Genomic DNA, 22,715 nt, shown 5'->3' with positions numbered 1-22,715 from the left:
AAAGTGAGAATCTCCTGGGTGAGCACATGGGTGAAGCAAAGCTTCTCACTGGCAAGCCTCAAAGAGCCTGATTCAGAATCGAAGTAAAAAAGGGCTTTGCTGCTAGTAGCCTACTTATTGCTATTGCCACCACTTAGCAGCTAGCTGAAGCAGCACTGCAATTTGGTCGATGAGGAGAAGATAGGGCTTTTAATTTCCAGTTCAGTTTAGAGGCAGCAAATAGTGTTGGGTGTGGATGGTGAGCTTATGACAGAAACTTGTGGCCTGTGAAAGTGGAGGGAGGAAACTATGAAAAAGGGAATGGAGGAAAAAGATGGAGAACTGGGTGGACAGCGAGTGCCCCCTTTTGTACTTGAAGTAAAAAGACCCTGAATACTAAATAATGGCTTTGATTTGGGCTACTATGGTTGCTTTTCCCCTCCTTAGAGGATGGTAATAGCCAATGGACTTCTAGGAACTGAGTGCATCATAACGTTGCCTGCCCAAAGGTGCAGGAAATCCTAGGTGACATACCCGGAGTAGGTCTCCTGTGTGCTAGGCTGCCATCCAAGCCACTGAGCTGCTGAAAAGTGTTTGTTTTTAGCTGCAAAAAGAAAATATCTTGCGATTCTTGCCCTCTAATTAGAAACTAGAATTGTTGCTCTTTCAGGTACTACCAGAGAATTGCAGTAGTTTGATTTTAAAAAAATCAGATATTTTTAAAAAACAACTTCTAACGTGTTTGTTTTTTTCATTCAAACGATTTGTCATTTGGTTTACTTGGACATCTCCTTCCAAATAAGAAGTTTATGTAATTCTTGGACAAAATCCCTTTAAACAATGAACAGAAGGATGTAAAAATGACAGCCAGAGCAAGGTCATTATATGGCATACACTTGAAAAACAGGAATTATTTTACTTTGAAAAGATTTTTTTACCCTGAAGTGTGTTAAACTAGAATACAAAGATAAGAAATGTGACTTGCCCAGAATACTGTTGAAAATGAAGTGTAAATAGAGACACATTTGAGAAGCTGATTTTTAAAAAATTCATAGTTATTGTATGTGCTCTGGTAGATAATAACAATGATACAAACATAATGTAGAACAAGAACGTTCTGTTAAATTGTTGTACAGAGATGTGTGTTTATATTAGGTCAATAAAGATGCTCTGCTAGCTGCATCTGCAGATACAGTAGCCAGTTGATCTAATGCAGTTTCTAAAGGCTTTCTATACAGGTGATGTCATCCTTTTAGCTCAGTTCCCCTCCCACTCTCTTTCCTCCTTATTAGATATTTCATCTTGCTGCGGAGCATCCAATCGATGGAAGCTTCTCCTGAGGGAGCTGCTGAGAAGCAAGCAAAAATAGTAGGAATTAGGACTCCAGTGTTCAGTCTTGCTGTAGCCGTGGATGTATATTTTATAGTGCATTATATAATTGTTTTAATTGGAAAAGCTAGGCTTGGATTAACCATGGTATCTGGCTGATGCATTAGAATACTAAGCATTACTGCAGAGTTGTAAACTCTGCACGATAAAACAGAGAGAGAGAAAGAAAAAGGGTTTGGTTTGCAGAGGTTCTGAGACATTCCATAGTGCAAACCTGTTAGAGTATATATCCTGAAGCTGCAATCTGGACACGAATTGAATTTTGCAGTTATGGTGGGCAAGCATATAAAGAAGAAACTTTAATATCAAGGGTGTGGGATTCCTGAGTTGCCTAAGATGCAGAAGAACCTTTGCTAATTTGAACTACAATATTAAAATGTGAAGTTTTGGAACCGGAAGATAAACCAGCCTTACCTGCATTTTAGTAGGAAAAGAAAGACTTAGAAGAATTCAAGTCTCACCTTTTAGTATAATGTTACATTAATGTATAATTTTAATCCAGTTCAGAATTAATTCCATTCTACACAACCTTTCACTTGCATGCCTATTGCTTGGGGGAACCTATGGATATTTGTATTTGAAGAGCCAGGAGTACTGAAACATTTTGATTTTCATTTATGTGCTTTTTAAAACTGGAACATTTTTATAGGAATTGCTGCTGCTAACTCACTGCAACACTGAAAACTACTGAGATACAGTAGAAGCTGTAATCAAATTTATCAGTGTGAAAATCAAACCTGAGCAGTTGTGTGCATCTACATCCATTGCTTTTAGTTTATAATTTACAAGGAGAATCGAATACGGATTTTACTAAATAGTTTTCCTGTCTGGCTTTTATCTGAGAGAGGAAACTTTCCTTCTCAGCCCAAGAAATGGCTTTTCTTGTTCGTTGTTATGCCAATTGTCTGCAGCCATGGGCCTCCAAAGTAAGTAAGGTTTTTTGTCACTAATAAATTCTCTCTGAATCATACTGACAAATATAGTACTGTTTAAATGTTTCTGATCTAAGAACTTTTCAAAACATCCTTCTTACTATTCTGCATGTGATGTGGGACTCAGCTATCCCAAAAGAATAATCCATGCATAATGTCCAAAAGGGCGGAAGAATCTTGAAATCTGACAATCAATATATTAATAGTATACAGATTAAAAGGTTGTGTAAAAACACTTGTGTTTTAACCCACAGAACTTGAATTTTAGGTCTACAGTGTGTACTCCAAATATTACTAAAATATGACACTTATAAGATTGGTTATGACTGCTTGTGCATATTGTTAACTTGATAAATATTGATGTTCTAACCCACTGAAGGTTTAATTTTCAAGATATCATGCTATGCTATTGCTTTCCGAGATTTAATATTGGAGAAATGGTTAATTCAGTAGCTGGGCTGTGTATTTACAATTAACAACTTCAAATAATATTAATTATTTTGATGTGCATTTCAAAATGCAGATTTTATGTGTAACTGTTTATTTCTTTTAATGGAGATAATGTAAACCAAGAATACCTAAGCAGGCAAACCTGTCTTGAGGTGACTCCTTTAAAGACATTAACTAATATAGTACTTGTGTGGTTCTTTCTCTCAAAAAATTACTCCAGTTGCTTGTGTTTCATTAGCTTTGCTGGCTGCCAGGGCTGAAGTAGGGCAGTGCTTATATCTGAGTTGACTACAAACAGCCAGAGGCTAGATGTGTATATATTATTTTTCTTATTTCATATTTCTATTACAGTAGAACTTAGAGGTCCATGTCGGGATGGGGGCTGGGTTGTGCTAGGTGCTGTAATGTATGGAGATGGGGTGAAATCCTGGTCTTATTGAAGTCAAAGGGAGTTTTGCCTTTGACCTCAGTGGAGCCAAGGTTTAACCATGACACCTGCCATGAAGAGTTTGGAATCTAAGTTGCATATAAAATGTGGGAGTGGACAGGAGAGGCATACAATCAAGTATATACAATTCTTATATACATTACATTTTTGTCTGATCATTTTTCTGTGTCAATTAAAAGGCAAATGGAAATTCACTCTGTTTTAGCACCTGGGAGCTGCAGGTGTGAAGTACCTTAGAAAATCAGGTCACCTTTATTTATGTTCCCAAGTATGGATCTAGGTCCCTAACCATAATGCTTAAGGGCTTGTCTTCACGTACAGTGCTAAAGAAGGATTTTCTTTTAGGATTTTGTCCTAACCAAGACAACATGGATAATGATGCTTGCGCTTAAACAATCTTTTGAGGAAAAGTTGGGGTCCTAAAAGGACGGTTGGACTGCTGCATAAGTACTGTTGATGTTACCAAAAAGGCCATAATAATGTGAATCTGGGTACTGGTCAGTCACTAGCCTGTGTGACTGAAACAGTGTAAAAGTATGACTAATAAAAAATAAATCTCATATGTAAATACACAAGATGCCTATCACCATGAGAAGAGTACATTGTGAGAAATTGAATAGCATAGGCAAATGTAAAATAGTCCATGCAAGCTAATGTATTGTCTAAGTAGTCACCAGAAAAAAGATGTATTGTGAATTTGTGCAAATTGCATGAAGATTCTACAAGCCACTCCTTTCTTTTATATAAGTTCCTATAGAAGCCAGGAAAGTATTGCTTAAAGCCCTGCAGGTTATTCTATGACTGCCCAAAAAGGATCACTGCCTCTGTGCTGGTAGGTGGTGGTGGTTGTTTGTGTTGCATGAGCACCTAGCAGTTAGGGATCATGACCCCATTGCACTGTACAGACACATAACAAAAAGATGGTCCCGGAGCTGAAGACTTTACAATTTAAGTATAAGATGAGACACTAAACAGATATGGGCAGCATTAAGAAACAATGATTATGAAGAGCATGATAAGCAGTGGTCACAGCACACCAGTTGCCTAAGCAGGAGTGCCCCTAGTTGTTTTCCTGCCCAGGGTGGGAAACATTTTCAGTGCCCTTGCCAGGCAAGAAAAAACAAAACAAAAAACAACCCAACAATGAGCTGTGCCCTGTACACCCATCCTGGAACTGGCCCTGTGTCGTCTAAACAATACCGAGTTTTTTGTAGGCATCGTGGCAGAGGAGAGTTTTAAGGAAAGATTTGAAGGAGGACAGTGAGATGGTTTTGCATATGTTTACAAGGAACTACTCCTATAGATAATGGGTGGCAGGAAAGAAAGCTATGAGGTTCTGTCTCTGTTCTGTTGTATTATGTTAAAATTAAATACTTGTAATACAAAAAATGAGATCTTCAAAAAATGGTTTAGTAGTTCTTTGAAGCTTGTCTTTGGAATTCTGTCAACTTTCTCAGTGTCTAGAATGTGTGTGTGCTTTTTGATATTAGACTCTTAAACATTGACACATCATGAAGTCATTATTAGAGAATTCTAAAATTCATAATTTGAAGTGTTTTGTAGCAGGAAAAATTATATGCATGCCCTAACAATTTTACAGATATTAAAATGCATACACACATGTTATGCATATATACTGCATGCAATGTATTTCTTACAGATAATATGCTTTTGAAAGATGTGCATTTCTTGTTCTGTTTTGTAACAAATATTTAAATCGTGAAGGAGGGCTCTTACATTTACAATTCCAGATGTTAGCTGTCGGATTAGATTTTAAATTAAATCTAATAACATTCCTTGCACTTTACTGTAGGCTTAGCAAAATCAAATTCTATTGCGTGGAACAGTGAGTCTAACTGTTATAGCACAGGACTGGGAGTCAGAACTCCTGGGTTCTACTGCTCCTGCCACCATGGGACCTAAGACAAGTCACCTAACTTCTAAGTCTTAGTGTATGTCTAAATGAGCACTTACTGCCTGACAAGCTGGGGTGTAACTATACAGCACTCCAAGATGCCACACATTAACTGTCCAAGTGGACAGTTTGATAAAAGTTCCCTCGAGCACTCTGACATATTGTGGTTTTGAAGCAGCAGTAGGTCAAAGCACACTAGGGAACTTTTAGTGCACATCAGTAGGATCTACACCTGCTGGAGTGCTATAAATTTACATCCGAGCTTGCTGTATAGTAAGTGCTTGTGTAGACATGCCCTTAGTTTGCCCGTCCGTAAAATTAATTAAAGCAAATGTATTATCTCACAGGCCTATCTCAGTCCACTGGGTTAATCTTTGAGACCCTCAGCAGAAAAGCTTTTTATAATTACCAGTTATTATTTTCTACATAACAAGAGGAATGCAAGCAATTACCAGTCTTGATTCCATGTCCTTCTTGTGCCCGCTACTATATTTGATTCCATGTCCTCCTTGAGTCAGCTACTATATATGTGAAAAAGTAATCTTAATATTATTTCTGAATTTGTAAATGTCTTTAATGAAGAAGATATAATTGACCCACTGGCTCTCCTTTTTTCCCTACTTCATTTCAGTTCTTACTCCTCCCAGTTTTGCCCTTTCCAGTCTCTTGCATATCCCATTCTCTGATCATTTCAGATCCTGTTCTTTCCTGCTACAACACTCTACTCGAGGCTCTGGGGCCATCTTTCCCACTCCATGATGCTTCTCACTAGTACTATGACTTTCACTTTCCTTCTTGTCGGTGCCCTTTCTATACATTTTGGCATTACCTCCAGCATTTCATAAGTTTGACCACTGGTGGTCTTTTCCTTCATGGATTTTTTTTTACCTTCTCATCCGCTTCAATGGAAGGATTGGCACATGGTAGAGACAGCTATGTTCCTTCCATGTACTTGGTTTATGCAGGGACCGCTACTGGAGGCACCACCTCTTCATGGAATCAGCAGATGCTTTTACTGGCTGCTGAGTATGCTTCATTGTGCAGTGTCCTGCTCATTTGCTCTTTACACCTGTTGACCCTTGGAGCAGTCTGAGGATGACCTTCAAGTGTCCCATGGGTCAGCATATGAGGACTCCTGCTTTACTGGAAATTAACTCCCTTTTCTAAAATAAATGTACATAGTGTGACCCACAAACCTGTAAAACTTTGTCTTTTTGTTTATTCCTTTTTGTTCAGTGGTTTAAAACAATTCAAGTTAAAATGGTACAGTATAGAGTAGTTGCCCATTTACTGAAGAAAATTGTAACTGTCCTTATGCTCCTACTTACAATACTGTGGCAATCAGCAAAGGCAGAGGCTAAATCATGGCAAATATGCCGAGAGCATGTCTTATTTTCTCAGCAGAAATATCTAACTCCAACAAATTTCCAGGGTAGTATTTTGCATAGTCTGAGTGGATTGACAATCAAAAACATAAACATCTTGATTGCCTTGTTTCCTTCATCTTTCATAGATAAGAAACATGTATTTTTGTATAATTTTGTTTAAATTTAAATGGCATACAAAGTTTTATCACCATTTGCATTTATATGCTAGTCTCAGACCCAACATGATTCCCATGTCACTTACATGCATGGATTTCTTCATGAATCAAAAAGAAAATGCAGATGTTGGGTTTGTATGTCAACTCTGTTTACATAACTAAGGTCTTTAAGGGCTTCATTATGCAAAGGGACAAGACCTTGACTGTGTCTTCAACATTTTATTTCAATCTATCACTTGAGGAATTACTGTATTTGCATTATGATTTGTGCATGGTTATAGATGGATATAAGTGCATTACTGTAGATGATTGTCACTTGCGGGTTGTTATGGTGAAGGGAGCCATGAAGTGAAGGTAAGTTGTCAGCCTAAGGATATGTGAAGAGAGATTATTATCTCCATAATATTGTGCCAAACCATGCATATTAGAGTATCATAAATTATTTAACTAATGTAAAACTTTTCAAAAGGTAAGTTTAGAATTTCACATGCCTGGGATACTGTTATCAAAATGAGAGATGCTCAAACACAGAAAATTGCTGTATGCTACCTGGCTAACTGAGCTTTAATGATTTATGAGACACAGATTCGCTGTAAAACCCATAAATATTTTTAATATTATTTGCCAATAAGCTTGTATTTTACTATAATGTATTTAGACAAATGCATCTTTTTCATCATATGATATATTTATTTTTTCGTGGCAAATGAGGCCAGTAAAGTTGGACCTCTGGAGAATCCACTGAGTTTCCTTGCATGCTCCACTTGCCATCTTATGACAAATGTAGGATTTTGTTCTGCATATCGTTATAAGTGGATCAGAGGACTGTTAACTCATATTAGCTGACAATTCTTTCAGTATAAAAAGCACAACACACATTTTCATGGGAGCTCTCAGTATTATGGAGCTTTCATTGATAATTACTGGCAGTTTTCTCACATTGAAGTAAAAGATTTAGTCATTAAAATTTTTTTGATGTTGAAGGGGTGTGTATGTGTGTGTGTGTGAACGTTCTTAGCATTGTCATGATTTAAAGCACCGCAGTGAAATAATCTATAATTTAGACATAAAAAAACTAAGTTAAAATTACATTACCTGTCTAGTTTAAGCCAACATCAGAATCTAATTTGAAACAATGTCCTTCACTCACCCTTTTGTACCTAAGCAACTATAATGCATTTTTGAAGCTTCCTTAAAAGTATTATCTTACACACTATATAAGCCACAAAGGACAGATTTAAGACTCAAGATCTTGGGTTTAAAACAATCTTTTAATGTTATTTTGATGTCTTTTTATGTCAGTTTCCTATATTTTTACACTGAAAAGAGTCAGATGAATTTTTGTAACTCGAGTCATTCCAGTGCAGATTCCATGGATAAATTTGAAATCTCTGAAAATGAAGATTTTGTGATGAAAAATATTGATAGGGCCTTAGCTATATTGCATACATATGTCTAATAGTAATAACAGTTTGATGAATGGGAATGGAGTACAGTCAGTGACACTAAACAAACAGAAGTTTCTGAACACAGAGATATGTTTTCTAATAGCATTTATTGAAGTTTTTAAATTTAAAAACTATGTAAAACGTATATAATTTCATAGACATTGTTTCTGTGTGTCAAACTATTGGCTTTTATAAAATTTTATGATGTTTCTGGGGCTGCTCAAGATGACATATATTTGACTCTGTAGTAAGCTAAGATGATGTACTGACTTGAGTTCATCTGTGTTACTGCCATCAGCTGATGGGTGTTAGATTTTCTCCAGGCTTTAATTTAGAATGGTCTGACTTTTAGAAAATAGAAAATGAGAGCATATATGTGCTATTGCTTAACTTCAAAAAGTCTCCTTTTATTTAAAGTGTTTGAGGACCTGTGTTCCTTGAGCACAAATTCAGTGTTATTTCTGATAGTTTGTATATATATAGCTAACTGATGACCGATGTGTGTAGGAAACATGGCTAGGTTCCTGCTTCATGTTCATACTGTATATGGACAAACACACGTACCAAATGTCCTCCTGGTGTGTAAAAGTAGCCATCTTTCTTTCCCCTTTCCCACTAACCAAACTCCAATCACAGTTTTAAGAGTTGCTTTTTCAATGATGAAAGATTAATCAGCTATCTCAAGGATTTTCTTGGAGAGTGATCAGGAAGCAGTGTTGTGGTTCCACACTTAAGAAACATGAACCAGAATTAATTTATGTGAAGCTCTGGCATAGAGGCAGCAAAGAAATACAGGCACCTTTCTGAGAACTGTAAAATTATGTTTTATGGATTCTTATAAGTAGCTGGTAGAAGTGATATATTCATCAGCAGGATAAAGGAGAAGAAAGAATGCTTCGCTTACTAGTGCCAGCAAAAATCTTTTGGATATTTAGAAAAAAGGGAATCAGTGTATTGGGAACAAAGTGGCTAGGGCATGAGGGAACTCAGGAGAGGAGCGGTTGAGGAGAGGTTATTTGCCGTAACTGCATCTACGTCATATGAAAACAAACCTAATGCTGTTTGTGTTTCAAACTGGTGATTGGGAAGGATAAAATTTTAGAGTGATGGTTTAGATCTTAAGCTATGGAAGCATAGACCAGGGTGAGCCTTGTAGGAGATGGTGTGCTAAAAAATAGAATTAAAGTAAAACTAAATATCTTGTTACACATTACATGTGAAAATGGATAAATTGAAGTTACAAATTGGAATAATAGGGATTTAATTGTACCATGAAAATAACTAGCAACTAAATCACCAGCATACAGAGTTCGCTGAAGGTACAGGCAAAAAGGAGCAAGGAGTATGGAATTATTGGTGAGGAAAGAGAAGCTGCACAGAGAAATTACATAAACACTTAGTCTGAAATATCAGTCCAACTACTGAAACATCAATAATTCTGCTGTGTCAGCCATAATTAATCAGGGTGATTCTTGAAAGTTACAGATCAAGGCTGTTGGATAACATATTGGAAAATTCTTTTGTATATAAGAGGGCCTTTAAGAAGGCTGAGCTTTTGATCATGCGGCATTTAAAATCTGCAGTTATTGATTGTGATAGCAATTCTGCTCTGCTTCTAGATGCATACTAACTTATGCAGTTTATTGTCCATGTTGCATTGGAATCTCTTCTGGACATAATCCAAAAAACATAATCAAGGGTGATAAATAAAGTTGATGTTTGGAAGTATCTAGAATTTAGTGCCAATATTGGAAATGAAATTCTTGTGTGGTCAGATACTAAAAGAAACAATTTTTTGACTGAAGACTTGTTCTAGGGAAATGCAGATTTTTATAGGAATTAACTAAGGTATTGGAAATCTATGCTCAAATTTGTTATAAGAGAGCAAAGTTGCACAGCAAGGCTTTTTGACTGGTCCTGAGTTTCAGACCATGGGATACCAGTTTCAAAATAAGAAATTCAGACTGAACTATTTAATTCAAACTAGTAAATATACAATAAAGGTTTCTAAATAAGGGTCTCAAAGAAAATAACGCATGAGTCAAAAAGTTGAAAGGATACAGTGCCCATAGCTGACATATGGGAACCAGTACTTAAACTTAAAAGGGATTTGATTGTTCTGATTTAGTTGTTCATTCCAGTGATCTTTCTTGTTCAGCAGTCCGATATGCCTTCATGACCTAATCTAAAATTAGTCAGTTGCAGATAATTTTTGCCTAGTTATAACATTCTAAATTTCTGCTCTGAACATTAACTATGAAGTGAAATTGTTATCCTTAAAAAAAAAAATAAAAATAAAAAAATCTTGAGTGAAGTTGAGAGGCAGCATTTCTTGAATCTCAAAGGTTAGCAAATGTGATCACCCTTGGTGCTATAAGTGTATGTCTTAACAGTAGACTACTTTAATATATCTTTACCATGTTTATCTGCACTGCGTTTTGCGGAAAATTTTGCACTGGTGTGGCTAATCCAAATAATTTTTTGCTCTGGTGTAGTAAATATGCATTAGAGATTTGTACTAGTGTAGGGGGAAAGAGTGTATACGAGCCCTCAATTGACAGTGTATATGAGCTTCTGATAAACTTTGCCATCCTTTCCCCCTTTGGGCATAATTTTTAACCCCAATATTGTATCTTAATATTACCCTTTTGGGCAATAGTTCAGGTATCTTCACTGAGGCAAATAAAGTTTAATGTAAACTCCCATCCATAAGCCAAGTATGAAAAATGTGGCCACAGGGCTAAAAGGAATGATACCAAGGAATAATAGCATTAGGTCAGTACTGCCTCACTTTAGGACACAAGAATAGAATGTAATATTTCTGTCTCTGAGGTTGACGCTAGCAATATATCCTGTCTTGACAAACTAGCAATATACATCTGCAGGGGTCCAGCAACATTGGTTAAGAAATGTTTTCAAAGAATCTGAGGTGCAAAAAGTGAAACCAAGGACATGAACAATTAATTTTCAGCAAGCTGAGATGTGAATCTGCCCCACGTTAGCCTGCCATGGACCCTGCTGACGTGCATTAACAGTTTGTTAATGTGCTGTAATCTAGTCTTGTTCAGAATCAGTCACCTGTAGTCCGTTCTCCCATTTAGATTTAATTTTAGACAAGTAATGTTCAGTGGCTAAAACCCACTGAGTATATTTTCCTTTCTAGTTGTATTACTCATATATTCTCCAAGAATATTCCTTCAGTGATATCTCATTACAGTATGTATCCTAATGTGGTTAATAAGGTGTGCTGCTGACCATATAACACAAAATATTGGGTGATGCTATTTTTATACAGATAACATGACATTACTTAAAACACATCAAACAGTGTAATATATTTTAATATTTTGTAACAAAGATAGCAGTGATCTTTGAAGTAATTCAGAGGGGGAATGTTTTATCCCTTTCTGTTGTGACACAAGAAGAGGACAGATCCCTTCTCCAAGGCAAATGTTTCTATTTTCTATCCCTGAAAAGAAATAGAAACATAAATCTGAAAAAACCAGACCTCCTAGATGGCAACTTCTGTCCATTACCTTTTGTGAATTATGTGGATGCTCTCTGTCTCTTATGAAATTCATGATAACTTGCCTAAGCTGGGCCTCATCATCCATACTGCTATTTATATTGTGCTAGCTGGGAGTGTAATGTCTGTACTCTACCCGCTGCTGTAGGGGCAAACATACCTACAAGTGACTTCACTACTGACAGTAAATGCTGTCTGCATTGCTGCCAACCAGCAAGGTAGATTCACTCCACTTTTGTACCTAGCAATTATTCCTCTGTGTGTTAATTTGGGAGGGTTGTGGTACTATATTGTAAAGTGTCTGATTTAATTAATCTCAGAATGAAGGGCATCAGGCTTACTGGCAAATGGCTCCTTCTGTGGTTTGTGGCCCAAAGTAGCATTTATTGAACATAATCACAACATTATTAGTAGTTTGATTATTAGATTAATTAGATTAGAAAGTGAAGACGGTAGGGGGAAAACTTTTTTTCAAAGAGCTATGTAAATGTTAGCTGTGTGACTTTTTGCATTGACTTTGACATGTCAGCACCTTTGAAAGTCAAGTGTCTCAGTGTGGGTATTCAAAACCTGAATATTAAACATATGGAAATGTTGGACCTTAACCTCCAGTCATTTGAACCGAGGTGTTGTGCGGCTTACTAGTTGTAAAGAGCTTTGAAATTGTTGGATGAAAGGCATTATGTTAATGTTAAGTGGTGGTGGTGGTGATAGTAAGTATTTAGTAGAGTAACAAGAAGAAAAATTACTCTGGATAAAAGGGCATTCAGTGAGACTTTGTTTACCTCTGCTGTGTGTTATCCACACAAACAATTGATAACCTTAGTGTTTTGATAATCTTGCATGGTAACATCCGTACATCTTGTCAACCCTCAGTCACGGTACCACTGTTGTACTTTGCACAATGAAGAATATTATCTGATTTTGATGTTTTAATGCTTGGAGATTTAGGAACATAATTTTTGTTAGCATTAATTAATGCCATCTTTTCACAAAATGGGGCTAAGATTCCCGTAGGTTTGGAAAATCTGAAATTAGATTTGAGTATGGATTTCAATTGAACTTCTATGGCTTTGTTTTCCAAAGAAATGCATCCTTTCCCCATAAGCCCTCACACAGATTCATCTTTCCATGTCATAGATAAGAGGTACTTCTAATGCTTAATTTTAAAAGCATGTGCTTCCTTTTCAACTTGTGCAGGATGCTAAAGCTTGTTGATTGCAAATAGAACTGGACATTTCATATAATTTGGCAGCTGGTGTGTTATAGACACCCTCCTCTCACCCTCCCCCCCATGTCCAGAATTTCCTGGTTGAAAATAACTTCCACTAATGCATTTGTTATAATTTCTGTAATACAGTAGTACCTTGTGTGCTATATATAGAATACTAGTATTCTACCTTTCTCCAGTATGTTAATTACATTTGTCTTTTGTGTAGTTGGGTAAATTACTATATTTGAATTATACAAATCTTTAAGATGAACAATTTTAATGGGCCTTTGCTTGTTTTTAAGCATAATGCTTTTTTAAACTTCCAATTGTATTGATTTGAAATTAATGTTTTAAGGATGCAGCTTAAACTTTTGTATTAACTTTAGTTAGTTCAACCATTTTACAGCTAACATTATTTGGACTTTTTTAACTGCATATATGTTGGGGAAACTATAGTGGACATAGTTTGGAGCCTCCTAAAGAAACAGTGATTTAAAACACATTTTTGTACAGTGATCTCTATGTCAAAGTTAACAATTTTCTTCCTCATTCGAGACAGCTTCATTTTGTAAGGAGAAAGCTTTAATAAACATCTTGGGAAGACAAACAAAGGAGTAGCTACTTCAGATATGAAAGGTGGTTAATTACTTGGCAAGTGGTCTAATCTTTTAATGAAAAAGACTTAATACAGCTCACTGTCTTCATGTCTTGGTAAAATCTTCAAGTGGAAAAATTCCCAATTGCTTTTAGACTAGAAAGAAAGTGCGTGCTTGCGTCTCTCTCACTCTCACACATGGGTCAAAGTAATGGGAGTGCTATTTCCCCAGATTTCTCCCTCCTTTTTGGCTCGTTTGATGAAGACTTGCCAGACAAGGGAATCTGATTTGAGAATAGTAGGAAGATCTGGTGACAGATAGGGGAGTTTTTGGCCTTCCTGCCAGTAAATGGAGCAATAGGTGCACATCTTGAGGGGAGAAAAAGATGGCCTAGCTGGGAGTATCCTATCTATCACTGCATCTCTAGTGGAATAACAATGAGTCCGGTGGCACCTTAAAGACTAACAGATTTATTTGGGTATAAGCTTTCGTGGGTAAAAAAACACTTCTTCAGAATAAATCTGAAGAAAATAATCTTCATAAATAAATCTGTTAGTGGAATAACAATGAGTCCGGTGGCACCTTAAAGACTAATGAGTCCGGTGGCACCTTAAAGACTAATGAGTCCGGTGGCACCTTAAAGACTTTCGTGGGTAAAAAAACACTTCTTCAGAATAAATCTGAAGAAAATAATCTTCATAAATAAATCTGTTAGTGGAATAACAATGAGTCCGGTGGCACCTTAAAGACTAATGAGTCCGGTGGCACCTTAAAGACTAATGAGTCCGGTGGCACCTTAAAGACTAATGAGTCCGGTGGCACCTTAAAGACTTTCGTGGGTAAAAAAACACTTCTTCAGAATAAATCTGAAGAAAATAATCTTCATAAATAAATCTGTTAGTGGAATAACAATGAGTCCGGTGGCACCTTAAAGACTAACAGATTTATTTGGGTATAAGCTTTCGTGGGTAAAAAAACACTTCTTCAGAATAAATCTGAAGAAAATAATCTTCATAAATAAATCTGTTAGTGGAATAACAATGAGTCCGGTGGCACCTTAAAGACTAACAGATTTATTTGGGTATAAGCTTTCGTGGGTAAAAAAACACTTCTTCAGAAGTGTTTTTTTACCCACGAAAGCTTATGCCCAAATAAATCTGTTAGTCTTTAAGGTGCCACCGGACTCATTGTTTTTGTGGATACAGACTAACAAGGCTACCCCCTGATCTCTAGTGGAATGTCTTTTAAGCTTTGTCATTTGGAATGTGCCTTCATCAATCATAAGTAATGTGACCATACCAAGCTTATGTGGCTAAAACTCTATGCCATGTTATGCAGCCAAATATTTACTCTGAGTGTATATGTACTCACAAACATATGCCTTTTATGCACATCCATATACACGTGTATAGAGGATACAGGAAATTTTGATGTCAGATATTTTATTGCTTCGGCTTGGAATGGATAAATTAGTCACAACTTATGAGGACACAAATGAGCTATGCACATCAATCAAATGAATTAAAATAAAACATTTCTTCTCCACCACATCATCACTGGTTTGAGCACCTATCTGGGACTCAGGAGACGTGGGTTCTATTCCGAGCTGTACCACTAGCCTGCTGGGTAACTTCAGGCAAGTCTCTTCACCTCTGTTTTTCAGTTTTCCGATCTGTAAAATGGGAACAACGATGCTCCTTTGTCAGGCACTTTGAGAGCTACTTATGAGAAGCCTTAAGTAAGATCTTAGTATTATGATGGTGGTGATGACTTATTTTATCAGGTTTGACTTTTTGTAATAAACTTTATACTTGACAGCTTGAATGCCCATTCTTTTTTCCCCTACTATAACCACAAAGTAAATCATGAATGGGAAAGTAGATTTTAAAAAGCTATTTACCCTTTTTTAAATAAGACATTAAAACAAGCTTACACAAGAAGACTTTCTCCAAGAGCTAGGAATTATTACTACCCACATATTTTACAAAGGAAAATTAAGACTATTTTAATGTTCTTAATCATAGTATGAGGGCTGTTTTTCATATCCTCTCCCTCCCATTAGAATTATTTCAATTGTACAGAACTCTGGGAAAAGAAAATTATGACTAGTCTTAGAAAACTCTTTAAAAAAATCCCATAATACTTTCCCCAGTGTAATATAGTAATTTTTAATGTTTGGTGTCTCAGGACCTTCTGTGAATATGTACATTATGCTTCAGTGGAAAACTTTAGAATCACCCTTTTCTAACAGAAGAATGAAACCATTTGTAGCCCTAATGGATCACAAGATGTCACGCTGTAAATGTTTCTGTGGTACAGGATTAAATAGTGCCCATCTTGTATCTTAGAGCAGTGTGATTTTAAAGATAAAGAGATAAAGTCCACATTGGGAGTGTGGGGTAGGAACTTTTTTTACAGGTTAGATCAAGAAAAGTAAAAAGGTGGTCTGTTCAGAGTTCTAGTGAATAGTCCAGGGGAGGAGTATTGGTGGTCAAAGCACAGATCTTTGCAATCTAAGATGCATGGTAAATACCATTTATAACATGGATGTGAAATTTATTCAAGGATCTCCCCACCATGTGGGAAATATAGCACATTTGTCTACAACAGAGCCCAACTAATTCACATTACTGAAAGGAAAATTTAGGGAATAAACAAAATAACACAGCAAGGATACCGCATCTCAAAATAGTTTGTTCATTTGTTATGTCAATTGTGGTTTAATCTCAATTATTTAATGATTCTTAGTATACCAAAAGCACACCATAATACATGTTATAAAAATAGTGAAATAATAATAAAATGAGACTTCACTTTAGCATTTACTATTAAATATTTGCTGAGAAGTGTGAAGAGACACTAATGTTTTATGCAGATTATTTGTCAAAATGAGCATTAGTTAAGTTTAGTTAAATTTTAAAACGTTATCTACATCCCTCACTTCCCAAACATTCTAATGATATAAAACTGAAGAGTGTTGTTTTGGTTTAGAACTAGAGGTTAGTACTTTTATTTAAGGAACTAATCACTTTAACTGATGACCATTATTTGAGCTTTTAAGAAAGAAGAGGTAGAAGACTTGACTCCTGCTTTTGTCATTGATTGCTCTTCCTTATTTCCTGTCCATATGGTATTGTACATTTCCCAAGAGGATGTATTGCTGCTATAACTATGACTGTTATCCATTCATATTAAAATGTGGCAGCATTTACATTTTTAAAATATAGATGCTGAAACTAGTTTTGTAATGTCGTTCGTGCTGTAAGGATAGCAATATCATCCCATCATATTTGTGGTTGTACTTCTATCTAGACTGTGTTCCTGAAGCTAAAAAAAGAAAAAGAAAGTGACAGTACTCAGTAAAGATTTGATTTTATCAAATTCTTTATTGCTGGTGCAGGAATGATAATTGAAACTGAAACACAACTGTTCAGGTACCAGGACCTGAGGAGAAATGCTGCTTGCAGTATGAGCAATTGGAAGTTTTGTTCTGTCATTAAGATGTTTGTACAAAAGAGGATGTTTTGTAACTGATTATGAGTTTGCTAATCCTGATAATGAAGATATTTCAGTATTACTTATGTGAAATTAGTGAAATTAAGTATTTCAGTTGATTGTAAGAAAAAGTCAGTGGGTGAAATGACTGGGCAGTTTATCATTTGAAACTCTATTCAGTAGGGAGGAATAAATATTTTATTTTAAAAACTGCACATTTGAGTAAGTTTTGTGGTAGATTAGTTAAATTCTGAAAAGTATCTCTGGTTTCTTGAGACTCCTAAATATTTCTATACACATATGTAAATACACTCTCTCTCTCTCTCTCTCTCTGTCAGGAAGAGGAGTGAAATATTTTCAGTAGTAATATAGAGAACAGTAGATCTAATCAGATTATAAAATATTCATTTTATAAAGATAGGTTATGAATGTATATAGCTATATCTATCTGTACAAATTAGTTACTTTAAAATCCAAAACACAGTTTTGAAAAATGAATAAAGTTTAAACTTTTTAATACAGTACCTAAATTTTAAGCAGTCTTTCAATGTTTAATCTTGAAAAGTATTGTACATATCTTCTAAAGATCTCTCACCTTGGATTAACGTGAAGGACAAAGAATTTTCTTCCAGAGCCTCAGTCTGCAGTACATTGGCTTTTATTAATGCATTGAAAAAGTGTATGCATGTAAAGCACACAAACATAGCATCACTCTTTTCTGTCTCTCCTTGCTTGTGTCCTCAATGCAGCTGGTTTGCTTAATGACTTCATTATTTATTTGTTTTTAAGTAGCACTGAAAAAAACAAGAAATCATTTAGCTTTCAACAGCATGACTGAGCTCCAAACAGAATCTCATCCAGTCGTCCTAGCCTGGTAGCCTGAAGCTATGATGTGGAGCCTTGAGGATGCCAGGAGTATAAAAAGAAGTTAAAACATTGTAGGGGCATCTCCGGTATTAAACATAAAAGGGTAAACCAAAATAAATATGGAAACCTAATGGTAAAACAAAATAACCCCCCCAATCAAGCAGAGAAATCACTGTTGAGTGATGGGAAGGCACTCTCTTCCCCCAGCAGCTGCCTAGTGTTTCTGCAGCATTGTATCCCCTGAGATTTAGGTCAGGTGTTTTCTTACAATTGCAAACTCTAAGGCTATGTCTGTGCTAGGAAACTTCCTGGAATCACTGTAGCAAAATAACTATTCCATGTTGGAATTATTCCAGAATAAAATCACTTTTATTCCAGCATAGAACGCACATACAGGGGAGTTATCCCAGAATACCTATTCTCGGAAATTTCCCTGTATAGACAAGCCTTGAGACTTCCTCATTAGTGAAGACAAGATAGCTCACTATTAGTTTGACTCTCTTTATTTATAATATGGCCCAAGTTAGTAGTGATTGTCAACTATTATAGAGTCTGAGTACAGGTGCATTTCACAAAAACAAATCCCAAAACATAATAATTGGGAGCTTTGTCATTGGTCTCAGCGGGAGGCCAGAGATTTAAGGGAAATTTTCAGAGGCACAGGGGTCGGCAACGTGTAAAAATGTTGAGGTCCGTGGCATGGGGGGCGCTCGCCTCTGGTGGCTCAGCTCCCTCTGCAAGCAGCTCCCCATCCCTGCTGTTGCTCATTTGTGGACCCCTAAAAAATTTTGAATAGAGGTGCAGATCCCTTTGGAAATCTTAGTCATAGTCTGCAGACCCCAGGAAACCACTGTTGTATGATAACAACAACCTTTCATGAACCCCACAGACATAGTCTGTGGACCCCCAGGAGTCTGCGGACCACAGGTTGAAACCGCTGGATCAAAGGATCAAGTTATTAATGATCAATGACAAAGTTTTGTTTATAATAGACTTAGCACAAATTCGCCATTGCTTTGTTAAATTGTTAACTGGAAATTTCTAAAGAGATTGTTATTGTAAACAGAAGCATGTAATGCACACAAAACAAAAGTATGTGCATCCAACTTTGCAGACAATAATAAGGCTATAATACCATTGAGGGTTTCTGGGAATGTAAACTACATGAGGGAAGCCACACTGATTTACTAATTTTACTAGAAGCCTTCCACAGAATTAATTTTCTGTATTATTCTTGTCGTATGTAACACTTAAAAAGGCTACAGGCCCTGTCTATTTCCATGTCTCTGCTACATTGTGCTTCCTTTTGTAACACAAGGAAAAGTACATTAGTGTATCCCTAACACCTTCAGTGTCTACAAGCTTCAGGGGGAGTGGTATTTTGAGGTTTCTTTCACTAAGAGTTGAAGTTTTTTCTACTTATGCCTGGCGTTAATTGCCTTACTTTTCAGAGGTACACAGTACCTTCAGCTCTCGTTGACCTTAATGGGATCTGTGGATACTCAGCCATACAGTTCCTCTCCCTTCCACATCCCATTACCTTGTCTCTCTTCGTGAGACATGAGACACTGCTTCTTCTCAAACTGGCCATTGGGCTGTAAAGATGGTCCCACTGAAGCATCAGAGACAGGGATTCTACTCCCAATATTTCCTGATTTCCACATCCAAGAGAGGGATGAGACCTATCCTCAACATCTGTAATCTCAACAAATGCATCAGATGTATGAGATTCTGTATGGAGGCGCCTCCCTACATGCAATTTTCTAAAGTTCTGCTGCACTCTAAGTTTTTATCTAAGGTCATTTCCCAGTTTCATTTGAACCAAGTTATATATCTTCGGTGTTCTTCCTAAGCCACATTCAAGCCTAGTGGAGCAGCATCTCCATACTTTGGATGTCATGTGATTTCTAGCGTTTTATCTGGACAGAACTAAACTTTTCTGTTCCTTACTTCGTCTGTTTCATTTGCAGACCAAATGAAGGGTCAGCCTATCTCTTCACAGACAATCTCCTGGTGGATAACATCTTGTATCATGAAAGCATACGAAATAGCCGAGGCTATGCCTCCTTATGAGGGAACAAGCTCATTCCATGAGAGCTCAGGCGACATCAGCAGCATTTCTAAATGACATTTCTGTATTAGACACTTGTAGGGCAGCCACTTGGTCCTCTGTGCATATTTTCAAACTGCTATGCCACTACAGCTGCGTCCAGATCAGATGGAAATTTTGGGAAGGATGTCCTGCAGTCCTCCTTTAAATAGACTCTGAGCCCCATCTTCTGCAAGTACTGTGTCTGAATCACCCACATAGAAAAGACAGCTGCATCTATTTGAAGAAGAAAAAACAATTTTCTACCTTTAACTATTGTTCTTCGAGATGTGATGCAGATGTGTATTCCATGAACTGCCCTCCATCCCCTCTGCACTGAATCTGCACTTCTGACATTTGGTGAGAAGAAATTTTAGTGGGTCAGAGTTTTGCCACCCTTATACAGCCAGAGGAGGGGCTAGGGCCGGAGGGTGACTGCTAGGCAAAGTTCTCTGGTTGTGGTGGGCAGGGTGCACACACTCCTATGGAATACACATGACTGCATCACATTTCAAAGAACAGTTACAGCTCAAATAAATTGGTTAGTCTCTAAGGTGCCACAAGTACTCCTTTTCTTTTTGCGAATACAGACTAACACGGCTGTTACTCTGAAAGGTAGATAACTGGTTCTTGTTTTGTTTTTTAAATGTTGACCTTCTTATTAACAAGTTCTCTAAAAATTACTTTAGAGAAATCAAGGGCCATTGGAAAATATTCTTTAATAATTTCTATTATATAAATCTCACTGCATGATTATTTTTTTTTAATTCTTGGAATAAATAACTTGCATTTTATTTCTGTAAAAATCATCTGATGTCCAATTCAGAAACCAAAATAGTATTTCATTTTTGAAAAGCTCACAGTAGAGAAATATTGTTAGTCTTTAATGGTTTCTCTCCTTTCATTAATGACAAATGTTTGCTTTTATATTAGTGGTGATAGCTGAGTAGCACATATGGTTAAATGAATAATTTAGATGAAAGCCTCACTTCATATACCGAGCAAATGGCCACAATGCCATAAAATATCTGAACCTTGAGATAAGATAGAAATAAGTTGTTTTCATGGAGGAGCCGTGAATGTCCACTTTCCTATAATGTGGAAAGCATATTGCATCTGATTTATCATGTAAAAAGCTGTCTAAGACTGAACAAAACCAAGTCTGTTCCGTAGGTTGGTTTCTGTTGTATATCACTAATGCTGTGTTACTCTATTCCGTAACAATGTGGTAGTTCTGTTTGTGAGGTTATGGTTAAGTCTGTCAGCACTTTTACAATAAACTATCCCCCCCCCCACCCGGCCTTTGTTTGGTGCTGACTGTTTCAGGAAGCTAATTTTTGCACTTATGTCTTCACAATTGCATAAATATTTATGTAAAACTTAGCAGATCATAAATATTTGTCACCTAGAGTCTGTGGTACTATAAGAAATATTTAATTTCCTAAGGACTTTTAGGGTCTGGGTTTGGTGTGCATGGCTCCCATAAAGTGTGGATCTGTAATGGCCTAAACAGTTCCCTAAAAAAGCTTTGACACAACACAGTTAGGTTTTTGGGTCCATAAATACAAAATCTATTATAGTAGGGTTGAATATTGAATTTTATAGAGTGTATGGCAGTTGTACCCCAAATCTATCTTGATTACAGTATACACTTTATAGATTTTACAGTGTTTTGTTCAGTACCTTGCTCGTGCTTTGATTCCTCTTCCAATGATATGTAAGCATTTTCCTTGTAGCTCATGGATGAAGACAAGTTTACATCACAGTACACAAGATTTCATTTTCGTTTTGTGGGGGTAGTGTCTTAAAAGATCCAAATGCATAGTCACATGTTGCCACGTTGTGTGTGTGTGTTTGTGTGTGTGTAAACATAGGCTCTATATATGCAAGAATCGTTTTGGGTTTTTTCTTTCTATAAGCTTAATTTTTTATTATTGTATCTATCTTCACCTGCTATGCTCAGGTGCTGTAGCCATGTCTATGGAGAAAAAAAATATAGTCTGAGCAATGATTTTCTGTATGTGTTATACATGCCTAGCTACACCTCTGTTATACATTATATAAAATAAAACCTGAAGAATCAATGTGTTCATAGATTCTAAGGTCAGAAGGGACCACTTGTGATCATCTAGTCTAATCTCCTGCATAACACTACCCATAGAACTTCTCCAAAACAATTCCTGTTTGAACAAGAGCATATTTTTGAGAAAAACATTCAATCTTGGTTTAAAATTGGCAGTGATGAAGAATCCATCACAACCCTTAGGTTTTAATTACTACTTGGCACAATGAGCAGATTATCATTGTGGAAGCCTGTATACCACCTGCTTGTATCCTGCATAGCTGTAAGCTGGTGCTATTAGTCACTTTCACTAGCATTAAATTCACTGACTTTTAAAATATAGAGAACTTTTAAAGGAAATGCTTAGCTTACATTACTTATGTAAATAAATGAACCCTTCATCTGTAGCAGTGTTTCCATCAGTAATGGCATGTTGTTTTTCTGAATTTTCTGACTTCACCAATTAAGCTGCTGAAAGAATGGCTCATTTTACACACACACACACACACACACACACACACACACACACACACACACACACACACACACACACACACACACACACACACACACACACACAATAGCTGACTTTACTTGTTGGAAAATATATAAAACATTCCTGTATTGAACATGGCTTTATGGAGAATCCAAGACTTGCTGCTCAAGCGTAGAGATGGAGAATACAATTAAAATGTAAAATTGCTCTCTATCTTATACAGAAAATACTTAGATGCATAGATCTCTTGCATAGATCTCTTACCTT

General features: G+C 36.5%; 1 protein-coding gene across 5 annotated transcripts in view; it reads left to right on the top strand.

Moving 5' to 3' along the window:
* The window catches only part of RAPGEF6 (Rap guanine nucleotide exchange factor 6), a 231,223-nt gene that overhangs the window by 107,773 nt on the left and 100,735 nt on the right, over positions 1 to 22,715 (top strand). Inside the window, exon 1 of one of the 5 annotated variants that reach the window (XM_074960467.1) lies at positions 1,287 to 2,294. The exons of the other annotated variants lie outside the window; for them this stretch is intronic. Coding sequence (XP_074816568.1) covers positions 2,241 to 2,294 — 54 coding nt within the window. The 5' untranslated portion in view covers positions 1,287 to 2,240. Of the gene's footprint in view, positions 1 to 1,286; positions 2,295 to 22,715 lie in introns of those variants that run through there. 5 annotated transcript variants of the gene reach the window in all.

Source organism: Natator depressus, chromosome 8, assembly GCF_965152275.1.
Source record: "Natator depressus isolate rNatDep1 chromosome 8, rNatDep2.hap1, whole genome shotgun sequence".
NCBI classification, from domain to species: domain Eukaryota; kingdom Metazoa; phylum Chordata; order Testudines; family Cheloniidae; genus Natator; species Natator depressus.
This window is presented reverse-complemented; position numbering and strand designations above follow the sequence as displayed.